Source organism: Chaetodon trifascialis, chromosome 17 (assembly GCF_039877785.1).
Source record: "Chaetodon trifascialis isolate fChaTrf1 chromosome 17, fChaTrf1.hap1, whole genome shotgun sequence".
Lineage (NCBI taxonomy): Eukaryota > Metazoa > Chordata > Actinopteri > Chaetodontiformes > Chaetodontidae > Chaetodon > Chaetodon trifascialis.
Genome location: NC_092072.1, coordinates 12,613,769 through 12,640,406, shown reverse-complemented (window position 1 = coordinate 12,640,406; position 26,638 = coordinate 12,613,769). Strand labels below are relative to the sequence as shown.

At 44.8% G+C, this 26,638-nt stretch overlaps 3 protein-coding genes across 3 annotated transcripts; 2 read left to right on the top strand and 1 right to left on the bottom strand.

The window, feature by feature from the left end:
• Positions 1-276: 276 nt before the first annotated feature.
• Positions 277-19,310, bottom strand: fabp3 (fatty acid binding protein 3, muscle and heart). The gene is made up of 6 exons (XM_070984209.1): positions 19,108-19,310; positions 6,066-6,213; positions 3,419-3,685; positions 1,407-1,579; positions 851-952; positions 277-765 (listed from the first exon to the last, which is right to left on the bottom strand). The coding sequence occupies exons 3-6, from the start codon at positions 3,486-3,488 to the stop codon at positions 712-714; spliced, it is 399 nt and encodes a 132-aa protein (XP_070840310.1). The 5' UTR covers positions 3,489-3,685; positions 6,066-6,213; positions 19,108-19,310; the 3' UTR covers positions 277-711.
• dclk3 (doublecortin-like kinase 3) lies at positions 9,234-16,532 on the top strand. Its single transcript, XM_070985268.1, has 7 exons — positions 9,234-9,300; positions 10,351-10,556; positions 10,869-11,000; positions 13,469-14,695; positions 15,085-15,217; positions 15,345-15,512; positions 15,665-16,532. Exons 1-7 carry the CDS (start codon positions 9,234-9,236, stop codon positions 16,285-16,287), a joined length of 2,556 nt encoding a protein of 851 aa, XP_070841369.1. The 3' UTR covers positions 16,288-16,532.
• Positions 18,342-26,243, top strand: zftraf1 (zinc finger TRAF-type containing 1). Its single transcript, XM_070984208.1, has 7 exons — positions 18,342-18,463; positions 18,724-19,058; positions 20,255-20,349; positions 21,276-21,419; positions 23,012-23,223; positions 23,367-23,545; positions 23,970-26,243. Exons 2-7 carry the CDS (start codon positions 18,771-18,773, stop codon positions 24,180-24,182), a joined length of 1,131 nt encoding a protein of 376 aa, XP_070840309.1. The 5' UTR covers positions 18,342-18,463; positions 18,724-18,770; the 3' UTR covers positions 24,183-26,243.
• Positions 26,244-26,638: the final 395 nt, after the last annotated feature.

The window sequence follows — 26,638 nt, the reverse complement described above, 5'->3', positions numbered from 1 at the left end:
ACCACACTCAGAAAGTGTCCGAATTCACAAAAGCAGCTCAAATCTTTGCTGTGGCCTTAAGCTGAAGCTGCCAAGAAATTACAGAGGTCACATTATTACTTAAATTCCACAGCAATGAAAATGAAATTTCCCTCAAGGATATTTGCTCGTTTCAGTGTTTGGAAACTTTTGGTCTCCAGGGTAAACTTTCTGTACCTAGACCTTCCAACAACTATGCATGAACACTAAAAATCTGGTTAACATAAATAAATAAATAAAAATCACAGAGCATCTTGATTGTTTTACCACTTCATCCAACAGTGTAGACACTTTAATTTTCATTTTTTCAGGTCTCAGTAGGCAAACTTTCAAATTCAAACATTTTTCCAGGTTCATCATAGGCACCATGCATTACACATTTTCTAAAAAACAAAACAAAAAAAAAACAACAGAAATATGCCTGGATTTTTAAAGAAGAAAACAAATCATTGGAATTTATTCAATGGTTCTTACAGTAGAAGGAACAACAGTATAAAGCGAAGGACAGGAAGGAAAGGGACGTCACAGGCATCAGTAATGTTAATACTGAGTGTACAGCATGAAGGGACATTGAGGGGAACTGGCAGCAGCCCTACGAGTGGTTGGCCTGGGTCGAGGTGGTATTAAGGGGTTTGGGTTGCAGGGCTTTAGCTGATGCAAGTAAATGCTGGAGGGAGGTTTCAGTGTTGGGCTTTACTCCGCCTTCTCATAGTAGCGCGTGGAAACGACATCTCCAAGTGTGAGTGTCTGCGATGGAGAAACAAAGAAAATTAAATTGCAGCCAACACACACATGCAGATATTACATGAATACATGTTGTGTGAGCACTGACCAGTGTGAGGGATTTGCCGTTGACTGCCCGGACCAGACTGGTCTCTTTGCCGTCCCACCTCTGTATGTGCACCATCTTCCCATCCTCTAGTGTTACAATAGACTGCAGCCAACAGAGAGACAAAGAGAGGGAGTCACTTACACCCAAGTGTACAAACAAGGTCATATTAATCATCTCATGAATGAAGGTCCATTGAATGTAACTACATTTATTTAAGGTTGCTGTCTTAGGTCTCATTTTATGGTCACATGTTTTAACCAGTCCGTCCTCTGTGACCCTCACCTCTCACCCTTGACCTCTATGACCCACCTCCTCCTGTTCGCATTCACAACCCCAACTGTGACCATCACAGTTGTTTGTGTAACCATCACTCACCCTCATACTGGACTTACTACCATCACCACGTCAGCATGTTTGAGGTGTGTAGTGTTTTGAAGATGAGCCACTAGAAAGACTTTTAAACCCTCTCTATCAAAGATATAAAATATAAATGGAGATTTTGCCCTTAGGTGTTGGTATTCCTCAATGATCTCCTGTCTGACCTTTGACCTCTTACCTTAACATGCCTGTCATCAGCGGTGGTCTCGTCAAACTCCTCTCCGATCTTGAAGGAGAGCTCTGTGTTCTTGATGGTGCTTTGGGTCTTCACTGTCACCTTGTCACCCTCCATTGAGATGATAGTGGTGGGCTTGGTCATGTTGCCCACCTGACGAGTAGCAAAGCCCACACCTGTAGAAAACAAAAGACATGTGAGTTCCAGCGTGCTGGGGAGCAAATCATGCGTACTGTTGCCATGACAAAAAAAAAAAAAAACCTAACACGACTAAGAGCCTGCAGCCACACCGGCAGCTCTGTGAATCTGCAAAGTTCAATCGATGAACAGATCGCACAAAGTGACCGTGCCTTCCTTCAAACTGCATCAGGCTACATGCTAACATTAGCAAGGTGCATGCAAATTAGCAGTAAACACAGCCATCCTGAGTCTTCATTTTGTGCTGAAATGTGCTAAAACACTTGAATATTTTAATTTATGAAGCATCTACATCATTAACATTACCAGAGTGACATTAAGTGGCACATTACGAGAAAGGTCAACAGCAGTAGCCGTGCGTTTGCCCTCTAGGTCTCCTTCACTTGACGCACTCTCTAATCTCTATTTGTCTACTTCCCAAAGCTGCAGCATGTTCTTTAAACACTGCATGGTCCCATTGACCTCATTGCCTGCCCGGACTTGTATGTGTGCACATGATTACTTGCTTGCGGTCGAGGGTGTGTGCATGTGTGCGAGGTATTAAGAAAGTTCATTTCACCGTTTTCATTGGTGACTCACACCCTTTGCTACCGAAGCAGATTTCTTTTCTGACAATCTGGTTCACCTCAAAGAGCAGCAGAGCAGCTACTTTTCCACATTCAAAGCAACAAGTGTGTGTGCTTGTGTGTGTGAGGGATCAACAGAGTTAATTTCATTGGGTAACAGCAGCTCACACCCTTTTTCAGGCTGACAATCTGGTTCATCTCCAGGAACCGTACAAGAGCTACTTTCCCACATTCAAAACAACAAAAAGTCACTGTGTGAGTGTGTGTGAGCGTGTGTGTGTGGACGCCTCATTGATCAAGAGGGGGGTTAGAGGTTGAAGGGTCTCTGGTTTCTATGGTGACCAAAGCAGATAGGTTGACGTTAATATGGCTCTGAGGTCACTGGGCATGAATCACACACACACACACACACACACACACACACACACACACACACACACACACACACACACACACACACACACACACACACACACACACACACACACACACACACACACACACACACACACACACACACACACACACACACACACACACACACACACACGATTTAGTGGCATTCTTCACGGTTGTAAAAGTCAGAGCACCTGCCCCCTTCACACACACACCATATGCGAGTGTGTGTGTGTGTGTGTGTGTGAGATATTTTGAAGGCCACTTTTTCTGCACATTCTCGTCCCATTAGCTCTCCGGCACTGGAACCACGTTAACACTCAGCTCCTCTCATGGCTCCAAACAATGACCAGCTTTCATTGAAGGTCACCCACATTACGCTCAAGTGTGTGTGTGAATGCCAGCTGCTTGCCATTCAGTTTCTCACAGTGGGATTGTTTTTTTTTTTCTTCTCTCCACTTAAAGACAGCCTCTCCCTCCTCTCCAGCACTTAGGCCATGCGGTCAACCCACTCTCTTTTTCCTCCCCCTCTGATTCTCATCTTCGCCTGTCTTCTGTCTTTCTCTGTCCCTCCCCCCCCCCCCCCTTTCTTTTTTTTCTCCATTCTCCATCTTGGCTGCTCCCTTCTTTACCCCTTCGTTGCGTACCTTTATCCTTTTTACTTTCAGCACTGCCTTAGCAGCTGCCTGTAGAGTTAAAACACAAACACACTTCAATGGTTTCATCTTTGTCTCACACATGTTTACACGTGTGCTCACAGCACTAGCCTCGCTGCATCCTCTACTGGCACAAACGCATGCGCACACACACACACACACACACATACATATACTGTACACACAAACACACACTTACCCAGCGCCTTCATGTAGTCATCAAATTTCTCGCTCTGCTTGAGGTTCCATGTGCCGATGAATGAATCCATGTCTGCAGTAGTGTGGAGGAATGAAGGGCCGCGTGAGGGTGTGTGTGAGGCAGCGAGGCGAGGGAGCGAAGAAGGAGCGCGAGGGAGGATGAAGTCAGCACCACAGGCTGTGCTGTAATCCTACTGGCTGGATTTATACCGGCTGTTCATGACGTCATCAGGCCGTGCAGAGAGTGCAGGGGAGGAGGGAGGAGGGACTTGGGGGATGGAGACAAAAAGAGAAAGACATTCAGTGTGGCTACCATGCAGATAAAGTCTATTTGAATGGAAAATATAATTCTGTTTTGAATGATTTGTTTGCATCAATCTGTCTTCATGTAGTTGTGTAGCCTAGTATGTTGTACACGTACGTTGCATTTTCTGAACGATACTGCACTTGCAAAGAAAATCAAAATTTGGACATTCGAGAAAGAGTAAGAGAGGAAGAGCAACAGGGCTGCTGTGAAGAAAGCCAGGCTTAAGAGAATAAAAGGCAGAGTAGATAAAAGAGAGGGGGAGGGGGAGGAGGAGCTGATGAACAGGCCCCCACTGTCAGAGAGAGCGAAGGAACAGAAAAGCAAATAGAGCCTGAAGGGAGGGTGGGGGAGAAGTGTGTGTGCTTGGGGGGGGGGGGGGGGGGGGGTGATGATTGATTTTAGGATCTGGGTTGAAGGTTGAAAAGAACGTCGTGATTGTCCTCTCTGCCCTCTGTCTTGCCTCATGACTTGTCCCTCTTCCTCAGGTTTTCCACCTGTGCTTACTGACCTCAGTCTGGCCTGAAAGAGCGCAGAGGGTTACAAGTACAGTATGTATTTGTGTGTGAGTGCATGTGTATTATTCGCACACTTATAAACACACACACGTGATGGCAGAGTATGCTGTACTCATGAGTGTCAGGATAAGGGTGTTGGAGGGTTGGTGTATCACTCCACTGCTATGTGGCACACAGAGAAAAAACAAACTTGTTTTTGTTGAGGGGGAATGTGTAGTTTATTCCTCTGTGCCACTGATCTCAATTTTATTCAAAGCTTATTAATAAGCCACATTGTTGCTCTAAGTGACATTTTTCTTCATTACAATGAACATGTGCACTGTAGCCTACTTTGTTCTGAGTCAAACCACAGATAAAAAAAGATTTTAAATTGAAGTTTCAGGACTTAAATCCTAAATTTGCTAGTGGCTGGAGACCAGCTTTTTATGCCCAGTTGTGAGGTGAACGTGAAAAGATTTCTGTCCCCCAAGACTAATACAACTACACTCACACACACATTTGTACACTATACTCATGAGGACCCCCACTGGAATACTGCACTCCCTATAGATGAGAAAATTGATACCACGAGAATGCTTGAAAGGATAATAAGCGACAACCTGACAGGTTGCTGACATCGTCGTGACTTTCCATTTTTTTGAGTTTGGCTAAATTGCTGCTGGCTGTAGCTTCATATATAGCATCCAAACATTTTAGACAGTTTAGATGATCACTTTAAACCGATTCAGAACTTAACCCTAAAGCAAAGTTCCCAACAAAAAGCCTCGTTCTATCTCTGTGTCTGATGAAATGTCCCCATGCAGATGGTCTGATGATCTCTGGGAGTTGCGTAATAACAAACACACATTAAAACTAACATCCACACATATGCACACACGCACACACACACACACTTTTGCTCTGAAAAAGCAGGGATGGGGGTGGGAATCAATAGCGAATGATGTTACATCACATCACACCATGTTACACACCCTGTCCCCATCGCCCTTTCCCTCCAGTTGCCTCCTTTGTCTCTTGTCTATTGGTTCGCCTAAACTGGCACATATGTGTGATGGAACGAATCTGTGGCGTGCATGGGTCTCACATTTGACATAAACAGGTGTGAGAGAAGACACATGGAAAAGGAGAGAAGAGGAGGGAGAGGGAGAGGGAGAGGGAGAGGGAGAGGGAGAGGGAGAGGGAGAGAGAGAGAGAGAGAGAGAGGAGGTGAAAGGTCAACATCAGTGAGCTCTGGCCTACAATATGTTCCCAGGCTGTGTGTGTCTGTGCAAGTGAGTTTCAACATGTGTGTTTGATCTTAAGCAATGCTATGATATAGTGCTCTGGGATGCCGCTGTGGTCATACCTCACATAAAGTTGGATTTTCTCCTGCAGTGTCAGGCAGGAAGTTTCCCAGCACCAAACCTCCCCACAGAGGCTGTGAACACATGCATGGGGAAAGCTTTTGACAAGCTGGATAAGGCCATGCATTATAGTGCTAAATAGGGGGGAGCGATCCCATGAATGAACTTGGATGTGTTCGCAATTACATGAGCAACATAGTTTTTGTTTGTGCAGATTCTAGCTTATACTGAGTCGATCTTATCAGACCTTTACGTACACAATAAAATCAATGTTTCAGGCTAGACTGCTGTTGAGGTTGTTGACCTGAGACATGATTATGGCCCCTATACTGTCCTACTTAACCCCGCGCTGCCTGTGTTTCACCTTAACACAAGACGTTATCTGTCAGCTGTAAGTGCCTGTGTGTTTAAGTGTGTGTGTGTGTGTGTGTGTGTGTGTGTGTGTGTGTGTGTGTGTGTGTGTGTGTGTGTTTGTCTAAATACATTGAGCTGACATAAGCAGAAAGCTGGTGGGCCTGGAATGCTGAACGGGGTTCAATCCCAGAACAGCAAAGGAGGAGTGGGAACATCGTACAGGAATGTTGATCATTCTTCCAGCTTTCTTATGGCTTTCCTTCGCCTCTCTGTGCAACTGTGTGAAGAATACAACAATATAGAGATTCAGACATTGCCACTCCCTTCTCCAGCACACACAATTTGTTCAGCCATTCCTACTTCAGTCTCTCTCTCTGCTTCTCTTGCTGCACTTATCTGCACTCACTGTCACTCCCTTATCCAAATGGAGCTTGAGAAACAAGATGGAAAGTAAATTGCAGCATCATGACTGTACATCACTCAGATTACAGACCGAATGGGAGACTTTTGATCATGCATTCATTCATTTATTGGATACCCCTATTTAACAAAGTACCTTTTATAAATAGTATAAGCCATAACTAACAACTTTATTGATGTTTAATGGCTAAAACTTAAATGTTAACCAGTACTTAACAAAGGTCCATTAATGTTAAATTGTCCAGATGTTCTGCAGCTGTTTTCCGCAAGGTATGTAGTCAACAGTTCATTCCAGGTGGGCTTGTTGTTCTTGTTAGTGGCTTATAACTGATTTATAAATTAGTTGTATATTAATCATTAATAATGTCATTAGTTCCAACTTTATTAACCGCCCACCCACCCACAAATGGTAGAAAGTGCTGACATTTATTGTGGTAGCAGTGGTAGCAGAGTCGTGTGTGTGCTTTGTGTTATCTCTGCAGATGGGCCTTAGATTGCATTCCTTGTTCCGTAAATCCTCTGTGGGCCGGCAATAAGTTGGAAACAAGGAAAAAAACCAGACGGCTAGAGTTATTCAAGGACACCACACTGAGTCAGTCTCTCGGATTTCCCTCTTTCTTCTTTGGAATTTTTATGGTGTGCAAAAGGTTGTCTGAATGCTAAGGTTTTTACAAATGGACCCAGCTGCTGACATGGAGAGTGGTGGAAGAAAAGTCGATGGTTTAATGAATAACTCCAAAAAATGTCTAGGAGATCCACGCAAAAAACTGAGGAGACGACTGAGAGTGAACAGGCAAAGAGTGCGTCCAAATCCAGATAACTCAGGATAGTTAGGCACCCAGGCACAGAAAGACAAAGCAGACAAGCAGACAAGGGAAACAATTGTCAAAAAAAATAGTAGTCTTTCAGGAACCCCAGTCATGATACACATGGATGAACAGACAACTCAACAAATACTGGCTGCAAGGCTGGTGCTTATATGATGTGGCAGCAGGTGAGTCTTGATTGCCTGATTGAGAGCAGGTGTGCTCAGGAGAGGAGGAGGTCGGAGCAGACCTGCCAGCCATGCCCTACAGTACAACATGCACACACAACAGACAGCGGAGAGGCCGACAGGAGACAGAAGGAAAGGGACAAACAAAGACACAATGGGAAAATGAGGGGAAAACTGCAGATCCCTGCACAGAATCAAACCTGTATCACTTTTACAACTTAATCTCAAAATATAAACCTACTACAGTGTAAAGATGAACTGACTCATGTCTATGAAACGTAGTAGTTCTTCTAGGGAACCACGTTGGGTGCTTTTCCTCTCCTTCTCGGCTGTGACAATCACTAAGAACACTTGCCTCCTCTGCTGACCAGACCCTGGTAGCACACAATTAGTATGACTGCTTCCCAGTACTAACAGACTCCTCATTGATTTGACCGTTGGGGACAATATACTGCAACATTAAAATGATCACGAATATTCAAGTTTGGACTAAAATATTTAGTCACGTTTCCAAAACTCTAAAGGTCACTCGAAAGGTGTAGAAAAGAGGAGAAAACACACTTTAAACTATAAGAGAAAAAGAGATCACTGATTATGGATCAATACTTTTCAGCAGTTTTGTTTTAAATCTAAGACAGCACACACGCACACACATGCACACAACACACACACTGTTGGGTGTAAGCGTCTGTCCAGGATGAGAAGCCGGAATAGGAGTTAGCTTCCTGATCCAATATTAACAGTATCCTTGGAGACAGAGCCATGGGGGGCAGTGTATGAGAAGATCAACAGGAATGTGTGTGTGTGTGTGTGTGTGTGTGTGTGTGTGTGTGTGTGTGTGTGTGTGTGTGTGTGTGTGTGTGTGTGTGTGTGAGGCAGAGTATTGGATTCCATCAGTGAAACTATGGTAACTGCCCCTGAGACCAGCAGTCCCTCTCCCCGATCTGTCAGAGTGATTTTACACCATACATTTCCTCCATACACTGAGATACAAAAGGCCTCTGTGAATTTGGTGTTTTTAACAATCCATGGAGGAGTTCAGTTCTACAAATGGATACAAATAATAGGCTATGTTCTGGGTTCTGAAGTTTTTTTTTTTTTCATTATTATTCTTCTAAAAGTAATTTTACAGCGTTTTAACCTTTATTAGATAGTGGCAGTATAGAGAGCTGACAGGAAATAAAGGCAGAGAGAGATGACAGGTGATGACATGCAAGGGTGCTGCTTCAGGTTTGTTATTTCAAATTTGTCAGGTTCTCTTAATTTGACTGTTTTTAGGTAAAAGAAGTAAAATATAATAATAAATATAATAAAACTTTCTGGCTGCTCAGAGGTAATGCAGATGATTTGCCAGTGGCCCAAGTTGTGCTAACTTAAATGATCAAATATGACCACAAGAACAGTAGCAGCAGGTATGCTTTTTGTAAAAAAAAATAAATAAATTAAAATAAAATAAAATCACTCACATCTTCTTCTCACAGGCATGGTCTTCTCTTCAGTTTAAAGTGAAACAAAAGAGTTACAGTCAGAAAGTTAAACCAATAAAAGTTCTAAAGTAGGCCTAGATGACAAAAACATGTTTATTCAAAAAGTACGCTTCTCTGTAGATTGGCCACCCACAGCACAATATTCTGAATATATTTTATTTTGAAATATCGCTGCGCTTCCGGTATTTCCTTCCGGTATTTCCTTCCTTCCGCTAACCGTCTAACTTGACGTGTATCCATGGCAACCACTAAAGCTAGACCAGATCCGGTCATCGCTCAGCGCGTCCCGTTACCTGCTCTGGAGGCTGAGAGCCGCGGACATGACAGCAACAACTTCAGGAGAAATAAAAGTTAATGACAAATAAATGTCGCGGAGTTGTTTTTGTTTCGGAAAGTATGACGCCCTCACAGAGAGCCCGGCGTGGATGCGAGGCGGCGCGTGACGCTAAATGGAGAATAGCGGGTGAGTCAGTGGTCGGATTGACTTGATTTTACTTAAATTATTTAAAAACTTTACAGACTGCTGTAGCCAAAAAGTCTCTCTTACAGATGTTAAACTGTGCGGAAGGAGGCATAATTAACTAGACCACAGACTAATACATTTTAAAGTTTATGATTCCATTTGAGCTGGGACACCCCCCAAAATATTACCTGTTAAGTGAGGCGTTATTACAATAGAAGGGGTCCTGAAATTATTGTCTATCCCCCACCCTGGCACACACAATCAACACACAAACACAAAGACCCTAAAAGGTCCCAGGAGCCTCAAGAAAAGGCTGATTCAGTTCTTCTTGACTGGCCACAGCCGGCTCTTTATGAGATGTTAAAGCTAAAGGACATGTTTTTTTTTTCTGTGACCACTGTCAAAAGCTTTTGTTAATCGTGTGTGACTGTGTGTGCTCACTCTTAGGGGGCCAGTGGTGTCTTGTTAAAAGGGGGGCCTGTTCATGTCAGAGACACAGGGTCTTGTGTTTCTGTCTGTTGTTCTGCATGTGGAAACAAAACAAAAAACAAACCCCTGCTGACTGGACGGATAGTATCTCCGTCTCCCTCGGCGCCAGAAAGTGAAACGTCAAAGATGCTGTGTGTCTCTAATGCTTCATTAATCATGCAGATTCAGCTGAGGCCTAACCAGGTCAAGCAAGCTTTTGTTAAGTTGTGTGTGTGCGTGTGTGTGTGAAGGGGGGGGGGGGGGGTTTAGCATGACTTAAGGAAGCCTAAATAATTCAGACAGGGGGACAAGGTGCTTGAAGAATCTCGAATGGCGCTTCCACTCCATGTGATGGAAAACACTCAAATCTGATCAGCCGGATTTGTTTTCACACACACTCACAGACACACACTCACACAGAATGAGGAACTGGTGTTATGTTACGTAGAAGTTTTTCTTTGTGTACAGGTCTAAAGGGAAACAATGCAATGACGTCAGCGTTACTAAGCGCACTTTTAATATTCCAACTCTTGCTTTCTGTCTCTGCTCTTTCACCCCTGTCCTCCTCTCTCCGTGCTTCAGCTCCTCCAGCCCCCTTGTTGAAGCGTGCTGGTGGGGCACCGCAGCCATGGCCCATTCACCCCCACCCTACAGGACAGGTCCACAGGTCCCACTTCCCTCCTCCTCCTCACCTCCCTCTCTTCCACACCCGCCATGCAGAGGAGAGCGCTGAGAGGCCACGTCTGGTCACCATCGTCCGTCCCTGTAGTCAAAGCACACTCCGCAAGGTGAACTCAATATTTACCATTCTTTAAACTTAAAATGAGGTGCCATTTATGAAGGACTTATAGATTGTAACTTTATCAATGACTAATAAATCTTTAACTGATGCCTCATAGATCAATAAGGTGTTAATTAGAACAACGTTTGGGTTGAGAAGTTAAAAATTCTCATTAACAGCTCATAATACATCTATGCAACATTCGTAAATGATTTATTGACAATTATTAAACCCACTAGTTACAGCTTAGAAATCTTCATGAGAAAAATGAGCGCCTGGTTATTGACAGCTGAGAGTAATTTGTCTCTCTGTCTTCAAGGTAACTGTCCTGTTGAACCGTAGGGGTGTGGTGTCCTTTGAGCAACTGCTATTGGATATCTCTGAGGCGTTGGGGTTTCCTCGCTGGCACAGAGCCAGAGTCACACGCTTGTACACGACCCATGCACGAGAGGTGAGACAACAAGGCCACTGTTCAAGATCCCCTGTTCAGCAAAAACACCTGTATGATCCCCTGAAAACTACCCCTGCACTCCTCCCACATCCTCAGCCATGAGTTCATGTTGAAACACCTGGCCTCAGGTCTGCTGCGAGGTGCTAACAGTGCAAAATTTAAAAAATAATAAAAGTCTTGACAGATTTTGAAAAGGGGTCCCTCTCAATAAGAGAGCCCTTAGATTAGATGATAAAGCAAGACACACCTTAAGGCCCTTCTGATGTCTTCTGAAAGTGTAATTTATTAACACTACAAAAAAGCACACTCCACCACTCCATCACAGTAATGGATCTTTAAGCAGAATTCATCATATTGGGTGTACCTATGTGTTTCAGGGAGGAAGAAAAGAGGAAGAGAAAGAATAGAGATGAGAAATGATGGATCAGATGCTAACTCTTCCAAGAGTAGTATTCAATAAATTGTGAACTAACCCCAGCCAAAAAGTTGAATGTAGCTGAACTCCTGAATGAACTTTGAACTCTGTGTATGTATGTTTGAGAGAGAAAGAGAGAGAGATTTAATTATTGGTCAGTCTTCAAGATAAAAATAGCAGTGTAGAAACTATTAGAGAGACAGACAGAGAGAGAGTGTGTGTTTCATGATATGATTGGGCGAGATGAGTTCCGTCAAGTGTCAGTTAATTTAATAACCTATGGGCCACAGACCAAGTTGTGTCCAGGGCTGGTGGGTGGTTATGAACAAACTCTTGCGCTGACTTTTTTTTTTTTGCCGAATGCATTATGTGGCTAGACCCCTAAGCGCTTCAGCAGACCACCACACAGACACGGTAAAGTTACCAGTACCAGACCCAGGATCTGACCCGGGACACAGACACACAATAATAATAATATCAACAACCCGGGATGGATCCGACCCGGGACACACACTGATGATAATAATAATGATGATAACAGCTGGGCCGAGTCAGCTTGAATTAAAGGTATGAATCACTTTTTCAGCATCTGACCCGGGATCCGACCTGGTACCTACCCGGGTCCGACCTGGAACTTTCCCGGATCTGTCTAGAACTTACCCGGGTCGGTCCGGCAATGTCCCGGGAAATTTCTGGGTCGGTCCCGGTAAAATCCCGGGAAATTTCCAGGTCGGTCCCGGTAAAGTCCCGGGAAATTTCCGGGTCAGTCCCGGGTAAATTCCGGGTCGGTCCCGGGAAAGTCCCGGGAAATTTCCGGGTCGGTCCCGTGTAAGTTACCCGGGTCCGACCCGGTATCAGACCCGGATCCGACCGGGACAAGCACACACTAATAATAATAATAATAATAATAATAATAATAATAATAATAATAATCCGACCCGACACACACACACACACACACACACACACACACACACACACACACACACACACACACACACACCAATAATATTAATGATGAGAGAGAGAGAGAGAGAGAGAGAGAGAGAGAGAGAGAGAGAGAGAGAGAGAGAGATCAGCGTCGGAGTGTTAGTATTTGGCAGCGTTGGCTTGAAATCCAGGTTCTTCTTGTCTCGCAGTTTCTCTGCACCTCCTTTTCGTTTTCTCTCCATTTTCGAAGATCCTAACACATTACGTTACCGACGCAAATGAGGGGAAGTGTTTCATGATATGATTGGGCGAAATGAGTTCCGTCAAGTGTCAGTGAATTTAATAACCTATGGGCCGCAGACCAGCGTGTGTCGAGGGCCGGTCGGTGTTTATGAACAAACTCTGGTGCTGACTTTTTTTTTCTTTTCTTTTTTTTTTTTTTTTGCCGAACGCATTATGCCAGCTAGACCAAAGCGAAAGGGGTTGGTGTTCAACGATGTGAATGGGCCAGCCCAATGTCAATCGGGCCGCTGATCGACTGTCTGGTATTATGGGCCGGTCAGACCAATATTTAAAATGAAAAAAAGTGGCCGACTATCGGCCCAAATAGCACGTCGGCCCACCGGGAAAATGCCCGCTATGCCAGATGGTCAGTCCGTCCCTGGGCTCATGCATAATGATACACAGTAGACCTGGAGTGTTGGAGGGCCCCAGGGCACTGTCCCATTTCATCCTGCTTTACCCAGTTGTCAAACCAGTGCTGGGCTTAAAGCATGTAATGTTCTGATCTTCAGTTGACATTTAAATACTGAGTGGGGCTGATGAATTAAGCAAGTATTCCTCAGTCACATGAAACTTGAACACGTCGACCTGTCTTGAAACTCTGTGTGCTGCAGGTCTACTTTTCTTTTAGAATACATAGAAAGAGACATTTAGCGATGTCTACACTTCAATTCTGCAGCAGTGCTAGAGATAATTAAATTAGAGAATTAAAATCAACCAAAAGATGAGTGAAAAATCCAATGGATGTCATGGTTGATTCTAATCATGTGAGGGGCGTTGTAGTACAGATCTGGTTCCTGCAACCGCCTTAAATGATCATTCTACCTCTTCTTCTTTACAGGTGAAAGGTGTTTGTGATTTCTTCCGAGGTGAGGTGGCCTTCCTGGCGCTGGGGAAGGCTCGTCCTGAGCTGAGCAGTGTGAAGGAAGCTCTGGAGGAGCTGTTTCCAGAACACTCCCATTACCAGGCTGACGCACTGCGGGCCTGGGAGAAAAGACTTCGTCCAGCTCCAGATAAAGCAGCTAAGGCCGACAGTGGATACAGTGAGGGGACAGACAGCAGCGAGACACACGCTAGCCAAGAGACACACCAGGACACAAATACACGTGTGAAAAATCAGACTAATACACACACAGTTACACAGCTGCCTCACCACACAGAAGCACACCAGCGTGAAAATTATAACTCAGATGCGCAGAGGTGTCATAAAAAGAATTCATGCCGAAAACCTGCTCAGCTGCCCAACCACCTGCAGAGACTGCGTGTGAGGGGCAGGGTCAGAGAGCGACAGCCTTCTGTCATTGGTCCATTCAAACACGAGGAAGATCTCAGAGAAGCAGACATACCCTCTCCTACACTGTGTGAAAACTGCTTAGCAAGGAGAGTTAAACATCAGGGTCCAGAACTGATCAATCCCCTGTCAGGGAAGGCCCCACTTCCCCCTGTGTCGAGGAAGCAGAAAGGAAGTTCTTACACAGAACAGGAAGTGAGAAAATTGTACGTTGAGAGTAGCCTTCCATCGCCTCAGCCAATCAGCAGAGAGGAGAAGAGTGTTGCCCAAGTACTACTTTCAGATCCACTTCCAGGTGTGGGTCAAGTACACAATGACACACAGCTGAGGACGACCTTTGACCTTCCCTCAGACGGCAGTGATGTCACCCCGGCAGATATTGAGCGTTGCTATGAAATCGGACGAGTGGTGGGAGACGGCAACTTTGCGGTAGTGCGAGAGTGCCGCCGTCGTGACAACGGACAAACCCTTGCCGTGAAGATCGTCGAACGCTCCAAGCTGATTGGCCGAGAGCACATGATGCAGAACGAGCTGAGCCTTCTGGGTAGCCTCTGTCACCCTCGCATAGTGCGGCTGTTTACGCACCACCACACACACACTCACTCCTACCTGGTGATGGAGCTGGTGAGTGGGGGGGATCTGTTTGAGGCCATCAGTGAGAGGGGGAAGTTCTCAGAGGCGGAGGCAGGACTGATGGTGTCGGACATGAGCGAAGCACTGAACTACATCCACTGCAAAAGTATCGTGCACAGAGACCTCAAACCAGAAAACCTGCTGGTGAGTGTTGTGTGTTTTTTTCAATACTGCCACTAGGGGGTGCCAAAGATAGATTTTTTTTAAACATACTGTAGTGGCTTTAATGTTTAGAAAGCAAATTTATTTCTTTGTTTAATGATATCCTACTTTAAAAGTGGACATTATTTCCTATTTGAACAGCAAATCTCGCCTAAAATCACAATAAACTCTTCATTCTGTATTGTTCCTTGGTTACTAGTGTAACATCAGTAGAATTCATGATGTTTAACTATTAACTGGAGCTACAATTAATCCCTCTTGATATCAGGAAAAAAAAAGCAGGTAAATGCAAATAAAAGTACCTATGGGTGCCTTTGGAGGCATTTGAGTTTTAACTCTGTCTGTATCTTGTTTTTCTTGTTTTCTACCAGATAGAGCGTGTAGCTGCTGGCATCTGTAAATTGAAGCTGGGAGACTTCGGTCTTGCTATGGTTGTGACTGAACCAGTTTTCACTATATGTGGCACACCCACATATGTTGCCCCAGAGATTCTCTGTGAGACCGGTTAGTGCTGCATCAAACACGGCTTTACATGCATTTTCATTTTTAAATATGCATTTCTTATTTCAAAGCTTTTCCTTAACCTGTCGTGAATTTGAGTAATATTTTCGACTGTGGTATGACCCAACAGGTTATGGTGTTGCAGTGGATGTATGGGCTCTGGGCATTATTCTCTATATCCTGCTTTGTGGATTCCCTCCATTTCGCAGTCGCGATCGGGACCAGGAAGAGCTGTTCCAGCTCATAAAACAAGCACAACTCCACTTCCTGTCCCCCTACTGGGATCTCATCTCAGAAGGTGACAAGTAGACTAAATTACATTCTGTTCAAATTCCCATACATACAAACAAATAAACAATGTGTTTCTTATTCTGCTGTGTGTGTGTGTGTGTGTGTGTGTGTGTGTGTGTGTGTGTGTGTGTGTGTGTGTGTGTGTGTGTGTGTGTGTAGAAGCCAGAGGCCTTGTCAGAGCTCTGCTTCAGCCAGATCCCACAATGAGGCTGACAGCAGAGCAGACCTTACTGCATCCCTGGGTGAAGGCTATGGCTTCAGTTTGCAGGCAGAGGGCGCTCACAGACAAAGGTCAGAGGAACACAGCAGATACCAGAACAGAGCCTGACAGAGTCCAGAGACTAGCTCAGACCAATGCAGCTGAAACAGTGACAGACAAAACACTAGGACACACCAGCAGTGAGGGAGAAAGCCCACATAAAGAGCTCAGCAGACATGATGAGAGACAAACTGAGACAGGAAGAGGACCAAATGAGGACAAACCACTGGAGCAACAATCAAAAGAGACAAGTACAGATCATATATCTACACAGTTCAAAGGGCATACACCTTCAGAGGCCACACCTGTTCAACAGAGACCAGAGTGCCCCTCTACTGACTCTGGCTCACCCAGCAGGTACCCCAGCAGGCGAGAAACACAGGATCCAGGACCCCAGTTGTCTGACACACACTGTGATCCTGACAGCCCAACCAGCCCGAGTACTGAACCCAATCCTCTTGGTGACCCCCCCAGCATAAACCCAGCTTCCATCACCAGTAAAGACACAATCCAAACAAAATAGCCAACAACCGTCACCACCAAATTCACCACCCTCAACCAGTCGGGTACAACAAACCACAGCGGGTCACTCGACGGAACATCACCCATCCTCCAACCCAGCAGCAGCTTCTTCATGTCACTCTCTTCATCACAACCCCACCACAGCCCAAAACTGTGAAGAGGCGAATGTTCAGACCACCATTACCTACGCAATTTTGACCTCACTGTCAATCTCCTGCCGTGATTAGATCAGTATCATCACTTTCATTGTTCCGGACAATACCGCTGATTTCTCGGCAGCTGAATCCTTGAATGACCAGCAGATGATTTGATTTACTCTCTTGGGATTGAATAGGGTCTGATTGATGAGGCTAGATAAATCTCATAAATGTGTGTAAGCCATGTATCCTGCACTCATAAATGCATCATGAGATATTGCGTAATGACGGAGGTATGTGTCCATCTAGGATTACAGGGGCAGCAAAGCTCTGAACACTGTGCTGAAATGAACAGGGTAGAGTTGATCAAGTAGGGCTAGTTTGTTTTTTGCAGTTTATCATTGTTTTTAATATTATGGTGTATTTGTGAAAGCCTTTTTAGTAAATTTCTGAAGTGCTTTTTTTGGGTTGTTCATCTGTTTCTATATGTTTCTGCAAACGATGTCTAACTTCGAGGATATGAAGTTATTGTGTCTTCCGTTCCTAGGGTGCTAGGATCATTTACCCAACATTTATTTACTTTACATGCATAAACTATCTGTACCAAGAACTTTTCATCTTACTCCTAGTAAAAGTTTGCCATATTTACTACACTCTTGAACTGATAATGTGTTGACTGTATGTATGTATGTTTGGTTGGCAACAAACTACTGCTGATTTGAATTTAGGACTGACTCCTGGCACTGTAAGCGTATGATGACAAACAGCCAGCAAATTAACAATCTGACAGATGAATGTATCCAGTGGCTAAGAAAGGAAACTGCACAGCATTCAGGACACAGTGTGACCGCATAGTGCTACTGGGTAAACTGTGCGTGCATAGCTGAGGGTGGTATGGCTCTCTTGCCATTCCACACAGACCAAATAAGGCATATCTGTCTGTCCGATGGGAGTGGTTGGTCTTGTCCATCCTGATTGCAGACAGCTGACACTCTGACATCCTGCCCCACCTACGCCAAAGCACGCACACACACAGCCCCCCTATCCTGTATGCACATGCACCCCTCCCAGCCCTTGAGGCTGCTAAGCCACATATCTGGGGCACTGAGGAGATGAATAAGCTTAGAAATGCTTCTGACCTGGTATCAGTGGCCAAGGGCAGTTAGAGCTTTCTTCGACCAGCTGCATTATTTATGCTTCCTTAACACACACACAAACACCAGGTCCCCCACAACCAGTTGAACCACTTCGATGGCTGCTTCAGCCACGTTTCTGGCAGCAGGGACAGGGTGTTTTTTTGGAAGAAACTTTTGTTGGAAGTTTTCCAGTGTCATAGTAAAGGTGTTCTAATATTTAGCTGTGGTGCACGAACATTACAAATGTAAAAAGGATGCGTCCTCTGTTGGAGTGTCCTAAATTTGTCGCATATCATGTTTTGATCACCTTTCAAGTCCTGCCATACGCTGACCCGCAGGTGCTCACTACGCATGCGCCTTTAAAAACTCTTTAAATACCCCAAGTCATCTGCCACAATAAACATTCCGCTGTCAGCCAGTTCACGGCTGTATTGAAGTAGTGACTGGCACACCGAGGCCGTTTCAGGTACATGCGAAATATTTACTTTTGAATACGCAACTTCTATTATTAGCCACGATCGAGAACCTGCCTCGGTAATAACGAATTTGACCCGGAGTCGTAAAGGCTGTGCAGGGTGAAGTCGGGGGAGACGGACAGGAAAAAAAACAAAGATGGCTGTGTAGCCAGAGAGACGAGTCCCAACAGAACTGTCTCTAGCCGCGGCTTTAACCGCCGACAGGTCCCGTGGGTCCCGTGGACAGTCAGCCAGTACCGGAGCAGGGACGTTAGACGAGCTGGGCCGCTGGTGTACATCGTTGTAATCTGCTGTCATTGCGAATAACGGCGTCGAGAGCACAACAACAGCTGAGAGACGCCTGAGTTGTTTTTGTTCTGCCTGGGCAAAGGGAGAGGACTGCTGTGTTTTTGTCAACGTAGCTAGCCGCATAGTCTGCTAGCCTCACTGTAAGTCAACAAAACTAGTCAACGTTTAATGAAGTCATAATTACATTTTGCACATGATCTCGTTATTACACAATCATTGGCTTGTTAAATTCCAAGTTCGTAAGTGGGGGGAAGCGTTAATAATAAGTTAGCCTGCATTCCTTTCTGACAGCCTGCTGCCGTTGCGTTAGCCTAGCTAACGTTAGCTAGCTGTCAGCTGACCGTTAGCTTGACAGGTTGTAAGCTAGCCCTGAGCTAACCTGCTAATATTTCGGGCTCAGCCTGGTCGCGGCAGGTACATCTTAGAAATTTCTAGACAGTCATCGCCATGTCTTCACTGGAAGAGAGAGACGTGGGCGTTGCGGCCGCCCCTGGCTCCTCCTCGGCCGGCCTGGGGGTCGGGGCCGTGGGGGCAGCGGTGGAGGCTGTCGCCGGGGTCGCAGCCATGCAGGAGGAGGTCGGCATACGGCGAGAAGGGCCCGAGCCTGACCCAGACGAGCCACCCAAGAAGAGGGTGAAAGTTCCCGAAGGAGAGTCAGGAAAGCTGGAGGAGAGACTGTACTCAGTGCTGTGCTGCACCGTGTGCCTAGACTTGCCCAAGGCGTCTGTATATCAGGTAAACGTGGTGTCAATCACAAACCTTCCCCTCATAACCCTAAACCTACCGTCAAACAACAGCAAATCAGCTGGACCTCATCCTAGAAACTCCCCATGTGTCCCAGCCGCCGATCCCCAGACAACCTGTTGAATATGCTGTCCAGCTCCATTTATATTTAGTGATACTAAATCCAACACAGGCCCCAAGTGTCTGTGTGCTGCAAGCTGAGCCGCGACGCTGAGAGAGCAGACACACCCAGGCCGAGTGGCCAGCTGTGCCTGCTCAAGTTTATACTGTGAATTATCCTCAAACAAGCCACAGCAAAAGCCATTTCCACAAATCCCACACAAGAACTCAAACATCCAGATCCTAATCCTAAATTTGAATCATCTTCTGCCCTTCCCTTGACCCCACCCCAACAGTCTCCTTAATGACCTCAAACTGCTCTCCTCAATGTCAAGTGAACACATTTGTAATTAATCATTGTTCAGTTAGTCTGGACGTTTATGTGCCCTTCTGCAATGTGCAGCACACATCTCTTAAACAGTTGTTAAACATTTATTAACATTACTGTGTAAACACAAGCTGACATTCTTTCCATACACTATATTGTGCCCTTATCATAGATACACATATATTGACTGTATTGATTATGACAAACACATCCAGTAAATAACATTAGACCTCCAGATTTGCATATCTGAAAGAACTTCCAGAAAGTCCAGATTTCTCTCCTCTGCAAAAGCACTTTGTAAGTTGTAATATTGCTGTAATATTTTTGGCTGCTCTGTTGTTGTTGGGCAGTTTTAGCCAATCTGTTCTAATAACTTAACTGAAATTAAAGCAATACACCTGCATGAACATGTCAAATGACACATCCACCAAAATTATGTGTTTTGATGTGAGTGTAATATACAGTCCTAAAATAGTCCCTGTTTCTTCCAAACATGTCCCCCAAATATGTATATTTTAAGCAGCCCTAATTAATAGTCTTTAAATAAACCACAACCACATTTTCCTCAAAAGATTTGACCAGAAAAAGTTCAAGTGTCTAATTCCACTTTTCCAACTTTGTCCTTTCCTTCTTGCTCTAATTCAAATCTTTTTTCTTTTTTTTTTTCTATTTTCCTTGTGCCTCTTAAACAGTAATAATTTTTTCCACTTTTCTCATTCACTTTGTTTGACAGTCACCTCAACTTTTTTTTCCACCATAGTGCACCAATGGACACCTGATGTGTGCAGGCTGTTTTATCCACCTCCTGGCTGATTCCCGTCTCAAGGAGGAGCAGGCCACGTGTCCCAACTGCAGGTACACCGAGCTCCCTGTAGCACAGAGCACATAGAAAAACAAACAGTCCAAATCAGAAGAGGCGAGTTCCTTTAGTTAAAGGTCCAGTGTGTTGGAACAAGTGGGATCTATTGGCAGAAATGTCATATATTCACTAACTTTAGATAGTCTTAAAGTTGTGTCTGATCACCTAAAAATATGCATGGTTGTGTTTTTATTACCTTAGAATGAGCTCTTTAGATCCACAGAAGGAGTGGGCAATCTTCCACAGAGGCCACCATGTTGCACCGCCATGTTTCTACGGTAGCCCGGAGCGGCTAAACACTGACTGACCAAACACTGACTCCAGAGAGCATCTTTCATATTTTTAAGCTGAATCTAACACACTGGACCCTTAAGGATTGTATTCACAGGGGATCTGAACATAGATACTGATGTTGATGTCTCAATGTGAGAAATTGGCATTTCTTATGTTCCCAGACTGTGAAAACAGGTCTACTGTCCACAGACAATTAGCTACAAATTGAATTGAAACTTGCAGCCAAATAATTTAGATGGTGTACGTTTTGTCAAATAACTGATCCACAATGTTTTGCCCTCTTAATGTTGTTTTTCTGAAAATGTGCGTCAGGGACTGTTTGATGCTAAATAGCAGTAATTAGAACATAAAAAATACAAGTGTTCAAACATGAATGCAGTGATGACCCAAAAGCCACACTGGTCCTTAAAGTTTTGCATTGATCACTGGTGCACTGGCACAGGATGTCTAGTCCTACATTATGTGTTAAAATTACCACCAAAATTTACAAAAGTATAACCTAAGTTTTCTATTACCCAGACAGCTATTTGTGGTTGTCCATTGTTCACAACCTTGCATGGACAATTTCTATACATACCACAAACGTTATGTATACGAGTGCACTGCGACATGCTTTGTGTTTGTGTAGGTGTGAGATCAGCAAGAACCTGTGCTGCAGGAACCTCGCTGTGGAGAAGGCTGTCAGTGAGCTGCCGACAGAATGTACCTTCTGCCTAAAACAGTTCCCCCGCTCCAGCCTAGAGAGACACCAGAAAGAGGAGTGCCAAGACAGGTACGTGCTACACACTCACTCAAGAACACTTTCTTTTCCTAGCTAAGAAATCTACCACACTTGACGTCAACACCTTACCGAAAGTGTGACAAGCGGGTCAAAATTAGTTCCAATCAGTTTCCCGACAAATTCTCCAAAACTATCAAATTAAACACTTCAAATGAGGCGTTCAGCCTTTTTCAGATTGAAAAGAAGTGAAACAGAAACTTGAAAATGGAAGCAGTGCACGTACAGCACCTAACACAACACACACAGACATGTTGTGCCTCGACTATGATTATATCCATGGTTGTGTACGTGTGTGTGGTAACGCGGCACAGCATCACACAGGGTTCATTTGGGAAGATAGAGGAGCATGTGACGTGCTGCTCCTGAGGAGAAAACCAGCTGATTTGATTACAGACTGTGTGTTTGTTGTGTGTGTGTGACACTCAGGCTGATTGAATTTGCATGCATGAAATCCTATGGGGTTGTTGCTATAGCAACAAGTGACCCTGCTTAGGACAGAGGTGCCCGTGCAGGTGTTACCATGACAACAGCCATGGCAGTCACCAGTTGTTTTTGGTCAGGTCAGGCAGAAAACTGAGCCGGTGTCATGTGAGGATCTGAGTGCGTCGCATATGAAGATGATGCTATCCTCAAGTGTTTAATGTGCAGTACTTAGAGTGATTACAGGCGCTTTACAGCACAAAAATTCCATATGTATATGTTTTACCATGCTTTAAAATGCCTTAGATGTGGCTCATGTGACCCTCACTTAGTATTTGCAGATCTATGAATATGCAAATAGTCCCCCAATAGTCTCCACCCACCCCGCCGCCGCTCGCCTGCAGCTCGTGCATACCTGCTCACATTCAACTCTGCTCATCAAATAAACAAACCTCTGCTGGTTTTCTTGTTTTGCTGCTGTGCACTACACAACGGCAAGTGGTACCATTTGAGTAATTCAGCCATACATGTTCAAACCAGAAACCAATTCTGAAGAAGAGCAAGCTGTAACAAACCCTCTCTTCAACGTTAGAAACCGAACTCTAATAGACAACGTGAGCCTTCAGTTTGACTACGTTACTATGATATTGAAAGCCCCACCATTTTTATTGGAAAGAGTCTTTAAAGTAGTGAATTCTGTTGAAATGCCTGCCAGAAAAATCCTGAACCCCTACCAGTTACTTGGTAATACAATACATACAAGTCAAAACTGCGCAGTTAATTTAAGATGAGTTACGTCAGCGTGGATTTAATTATCCTTGGTTCACTACAGACGCTAACTAGTACCTTTCACGTTTATGCCTCACTTTTGCTGTCAGGAAGTTGCAGGTATTCATTGAAAAGCACATCAGTCCAGGATGGAATTGATATAAATCCACGTCTTTCTTTCTTTGAGGTTGGCTCTCAGCACACACCTATCATTAGTACAGTGTTAATTAGCTCACATCCTCGGTTAATTAGTACCTTTTGATATTATTAGTACCTTCCTCACTGCAGCATGTATTCATCACGAAGCACCTCTGCAAAGGATATAATTTATATAAAACCATGTCGTTCTTTCATCGAGTTTGTCTTTTAACTCATACTCACCATTTTGTTGCCAGGGTGACACAGTGTAAGTACAAGAGGATTGGCTGCCCTTGGCAGGGTCCGTTCCATGAGCTGCCAGCACATGAGAGTGAGTGCTCCCATCCCACTAAGACTGGCACAGAGCTGATGGGAATACTGGGAGAGATGGACCAGAACCACCGCAGAGACATGCAGCTCTATAACAGCATCTTCAGCCTGCTCTGCTATGAAAAGATCGGCTTTACAGGTACGTATATATCCCCTCCTTATACGAGAAAAACTGGTTACTTAACATCAGATGTGATATATATGTTCCCTTTGCTTCTTTACCCATTACCACTCGTACCTTCCATGTTTCAAATCTTGTCTTCTGCTTATGTATCCATCCAGAGGTGCAGTTCAGGCCGTACCGCACTGATGACTTCATCACTCGCCTGTACTATGAAACACCGCGCTTCACTGTTCTCAACCAGACGTGGGTGCTGAAGGCCCGTGTTAATGACTCTGAGCGCAACCCCAACCTGTCCTGCAAGCGCACCCTCTCCTTCCAGCTCATCCTCAAAAGCAAGGTGCACGTACTGCTCGGTCTGCCGTTTTTATTTTTAAACGGTTTTAGTGTGTGCTTGATCAGAGGGCTGATGATGCCTCGCTCTTCACCGGGTCTGGTTTTAACAGAGAAGTTATGGGCGGCTAAATGTTAGGAAACCAACCGGATAGTTAAAAAGTGATCACTGATGCTCAGCTAACAGAACTCAATCAGTAATCTATTAGGTGCTTACTGTACAGGATAAAACACCCTCTGTGGGGCTCTGGTCAGCAGCAGAGATGCACTGATCTGATCCACTGAATTGTTATCAGCGCAGACACTGATCTCACTGAGCGAGTCAAAAAGAGATCCATCTACATTCACATTAAATGCAGCTTCTCCATCAATGTCATTTTAAATTTCACTATTTCCGCTCTCAACACGTGGATGTGTTTGTGTGCGTGCAGGTGAACTCTGCCCTCGAGTGCTCCTTCCTGCTGCTGAAGGGGCCGTACGACGACGTGCGGATCAAGCCCGTCATCCACCACCACTCCTTCAGCAACGACGCCAACGAGACCGACTACGTCCCTCTGCCCATCTCCGATTCGGTGGAGTGCAACAAACTGCTGGCCGCCAAAAACATCAACCTACGCCTGTTCATCTTCCAAGTCCAAAAATAAAGAGTGAGGGAAGAGGAGGAGGAGGAGGAGGAGGAGGAGGAGAAGGAGTAGGAGGAGGAGGAGGAGGATGGATGGAAAGGACGAGGAAGAAGAAGAGGGGTGAGGGAGAGAGTAGCGATGAAGATTAAAGAGAGACACCACTGAACCACTGATACCTCTGAACACCTACACACACACCAACATATATATTCACACATTCACGCAAGGTATTCACACCCACACGCACACATATATATATATATACAGTCACACACACTCACACACACACACACACACACACACACACCACTAATTACACTTACCTCCTTTTACAAGATAGTGAGACCCCTTGCTCGGGGAGCTGTGAGTTTGCTATGGAGATGGGTGGGCATTGTTATGGGATGGAGGGGTGGGGTGAAAAACCTGCAAAGGCACAGGTGGGGGTGTCGGGGGTAAGGGGTGAGGGAGGGTAGGGGCCTATAGGATGGTTGGTGTGTACCTGTGGAGGCTCTCTGAGGTCGGTCTGACCTTTCCCCCCTGACAGCCAAAGGTAGCACACACACACCAACCAAAGCAGGATTTGCTGGGTGCATTTGTTGATTGCATGTGTGTGTGTATATGTGTGTGTGTGCGTGAGCGAGACAGAGAGTTAAGTGACGGACCCTGGAGTGTGGCCCAAACTCTGCTTTTATGTTGAAATGTCCCAAAGACGTGATAATGTGAAAATAGAGTGACTGACTCTACTGAGCTGATCTTTGGACATGTGAATGGACGTGTGTGTGTGTGTTTGTCTGTTTCCTCCACACACTTTATGCCCGAGTCTAGATAATAATTTCTTTCTGTTTTGGCTAAAGTGGACATTTTGCGTCTCAGACTTTGCCTGAACAGATGAAAGATGGCATCCTTCCCCTCCCAGTGACCCCCCCTTTTACCTTTCAACAAGAGGAGAGATGGCCTGGCTGCATGCATATTTTAGTTCTTTGACTTATTCCTCCTGCTGTGGTTATATTTAACCTTCGACACTAATACCATTTTTATTTCTCCTAACCCTAAATATTTAAGTACCTGTGAACTTTTATCCTTTTAGTTGGGTTTTAGCGTGTGACTGGCTGTATGTGTGTGAATGTGTGTGTGTTAGCAAATCATAACTGTGAGATTCTTGTGAACATGCCCCTACAATCCTCGAGGGCATGACTAGCAAGGCTGGATTACCAACAGACCTTCAGGGACCCCAAAAGCCCCAGCTTCACTGTGTGTCGCTCGCTTTTTGGTAATTTGAATATTTACTTTGGAATTTGCACCCATTAAGTAAAATAACACCTGATCCTGCATAACTACACAATCTAGGTCTAACACCTTTATTATTTTATTTATATCATGCCCATATGGACTGGTTTTCCTTTTTTTGTGAATATATCAGAAAAAAAATCACCAGCTTTGATCCGATGTTATGAATGAAGTCATTTTTTGGTAGTTTTGTTTCATCAAATTAGCACAACCCGAATGACATACAGAAAGCCTGGGCCAGCTAGTATTCCAGGAAGAGTACTGATTGGATTTTGGGTCTCTGCAAAATATGAGGAAGCTGCCACCCACAGTATTGTGTGAGCCATGTACACTGTACCTGATGAATGAACTTGGAGGCAACAGGGGCCCAGCAGCTGGGGCCCACATGGACAAGTCAACAACAGGAAGGGGGCCGTAACCCAAACTGTGAGCGCAGAGTCTGAGGGCGATGTGGAGTTCATCAACGGCCCTCTGGAGAAGACTTTCCCGGAAGATCAGACTTTGTGTGGTGATGGACGGAGTGTGTGTGTGTGTGTCTGTGTGTCTGTGTGTGTGTGGCAGGGGCGGGGGCGGGGATGGGGGGGGTTTACCTTACCACGGTGACATATTAGTGTTAGACTTACTTGAACGAGAAGATGTTACTTAAGTAGATTCTACTGTAAAGCAGATAGATCTCTCTCCTCCTGACCTCTACTTCCTGTATTTCTGTGTTTTAATGCTTCGTCTCTATGCCAGTGGACTCACTCATCTCACTATGGCTGTACATGTGCCTTTTATTAAAGATCATGGAACCTACGCTGCTCTGGGTGTGTGTGTGTGTGTGTGTGTGTGTGTGTGTGTGTGTGTGTGTGTGTGTGTGTGTGTGTGTGTGTGTGTGTGTGAGAGAGAGAGTAAAAAGGACTCAAACAGCTGGCTTTGTCAAACTGTTGGTCTGTATAAATTTAGCTTTCAGTGCTGCAGTTATGAAATCTAAATTTAATTTCAAAGCCTGGTGTGGATGATGGATATGTTTCATTGAATTTGATGCAGAGAATATGAATCATTTTCAGTACAAAATGAATTATCCAGCGTCTGAACAATAACGCACAATGACTTACTGGTTATTGCTTGCAGGGAAAGTGGAAGTAGGTATATTGCAGTGGTGTAAAATGTCGGCTGCTGAAGACTTGAGAGGGAGAACATTTAAAGTC

What these genes read in the sequence shown, in the direction of transcription:
- fabp3 (XM_070984209.1), bottom strand. Translation starts at nt 3,488, where the DNA reads ATGGATTCATTCATCGGCACATGGAACCTCAAGCAGAGCGAGAAATTT. An exon ending in TGACTACATGAAGGCGCTGG is followed by an intron (nt 1,580 to 3,418) that starts GTAAGTGTGTGT and finishes TGTTTTCTACAG; the next exon opens with GTGTGGGCTTTGCTACTCGT. An exon ending in CTGATGACAGGCATGTTAAG is followed by an intron (nt 953 to 1,406) that starts GTAAGAGGTCAA and finishes TGTTGGCTGCAG; the next exon opens with TCTATTGTAACACTAGAGGA.
- dclk3 (XM_070985268.1), top strand. Translation starts at nt 9,234, where the DNA reads ATGACGCCCTCACAGAGAGCCCGGCGTGGATGCGAGGCGGCGCGTGAC. An exon ending in GTCAAAGCACACTCCGCAAG is followed by an intron (nt 10,557 to 10,868) that starts GTGAACTCAATA and finishes TCTGTCTTCAAG; the next exon opens with GTAACTGTCCTGTTGAACCG. An exon ending in ACACGACCCATGCACGAGAG is followed by an intron (nt 11,001 to 13,468) that starts GTGAGACAACAA and finishes TCTTCTTTACAG; the next exon opens with GTGAAAGGTGTTTGTGATTT.
- zftraf1 (XM_070984208.1), top strand. Translation starts at nt 18,771, where the DNA reads ATGTCTTCACTGGAAGAGAGAGACGTGGGCGTTGCGGCCGCCCCTGGC. An exon ending in CCAAGGCGTCTGTATATCAG is followed by an intron (nt 19,059 to 20,254) that starts GTAAACGTGGTG and finishes TTTCCACCATAG; the next exon opens with TGCACCAATGGACACCTGAT. An exon ending in GCCACGTGTCCCAACTGCAG is followed by an intron (nt 20,350 to 21,275) that starts GTACACCGAGCT and finishes GTGTTTGTGTAG; the next exon opens with GTGTGAGATCAGCAAGAACC.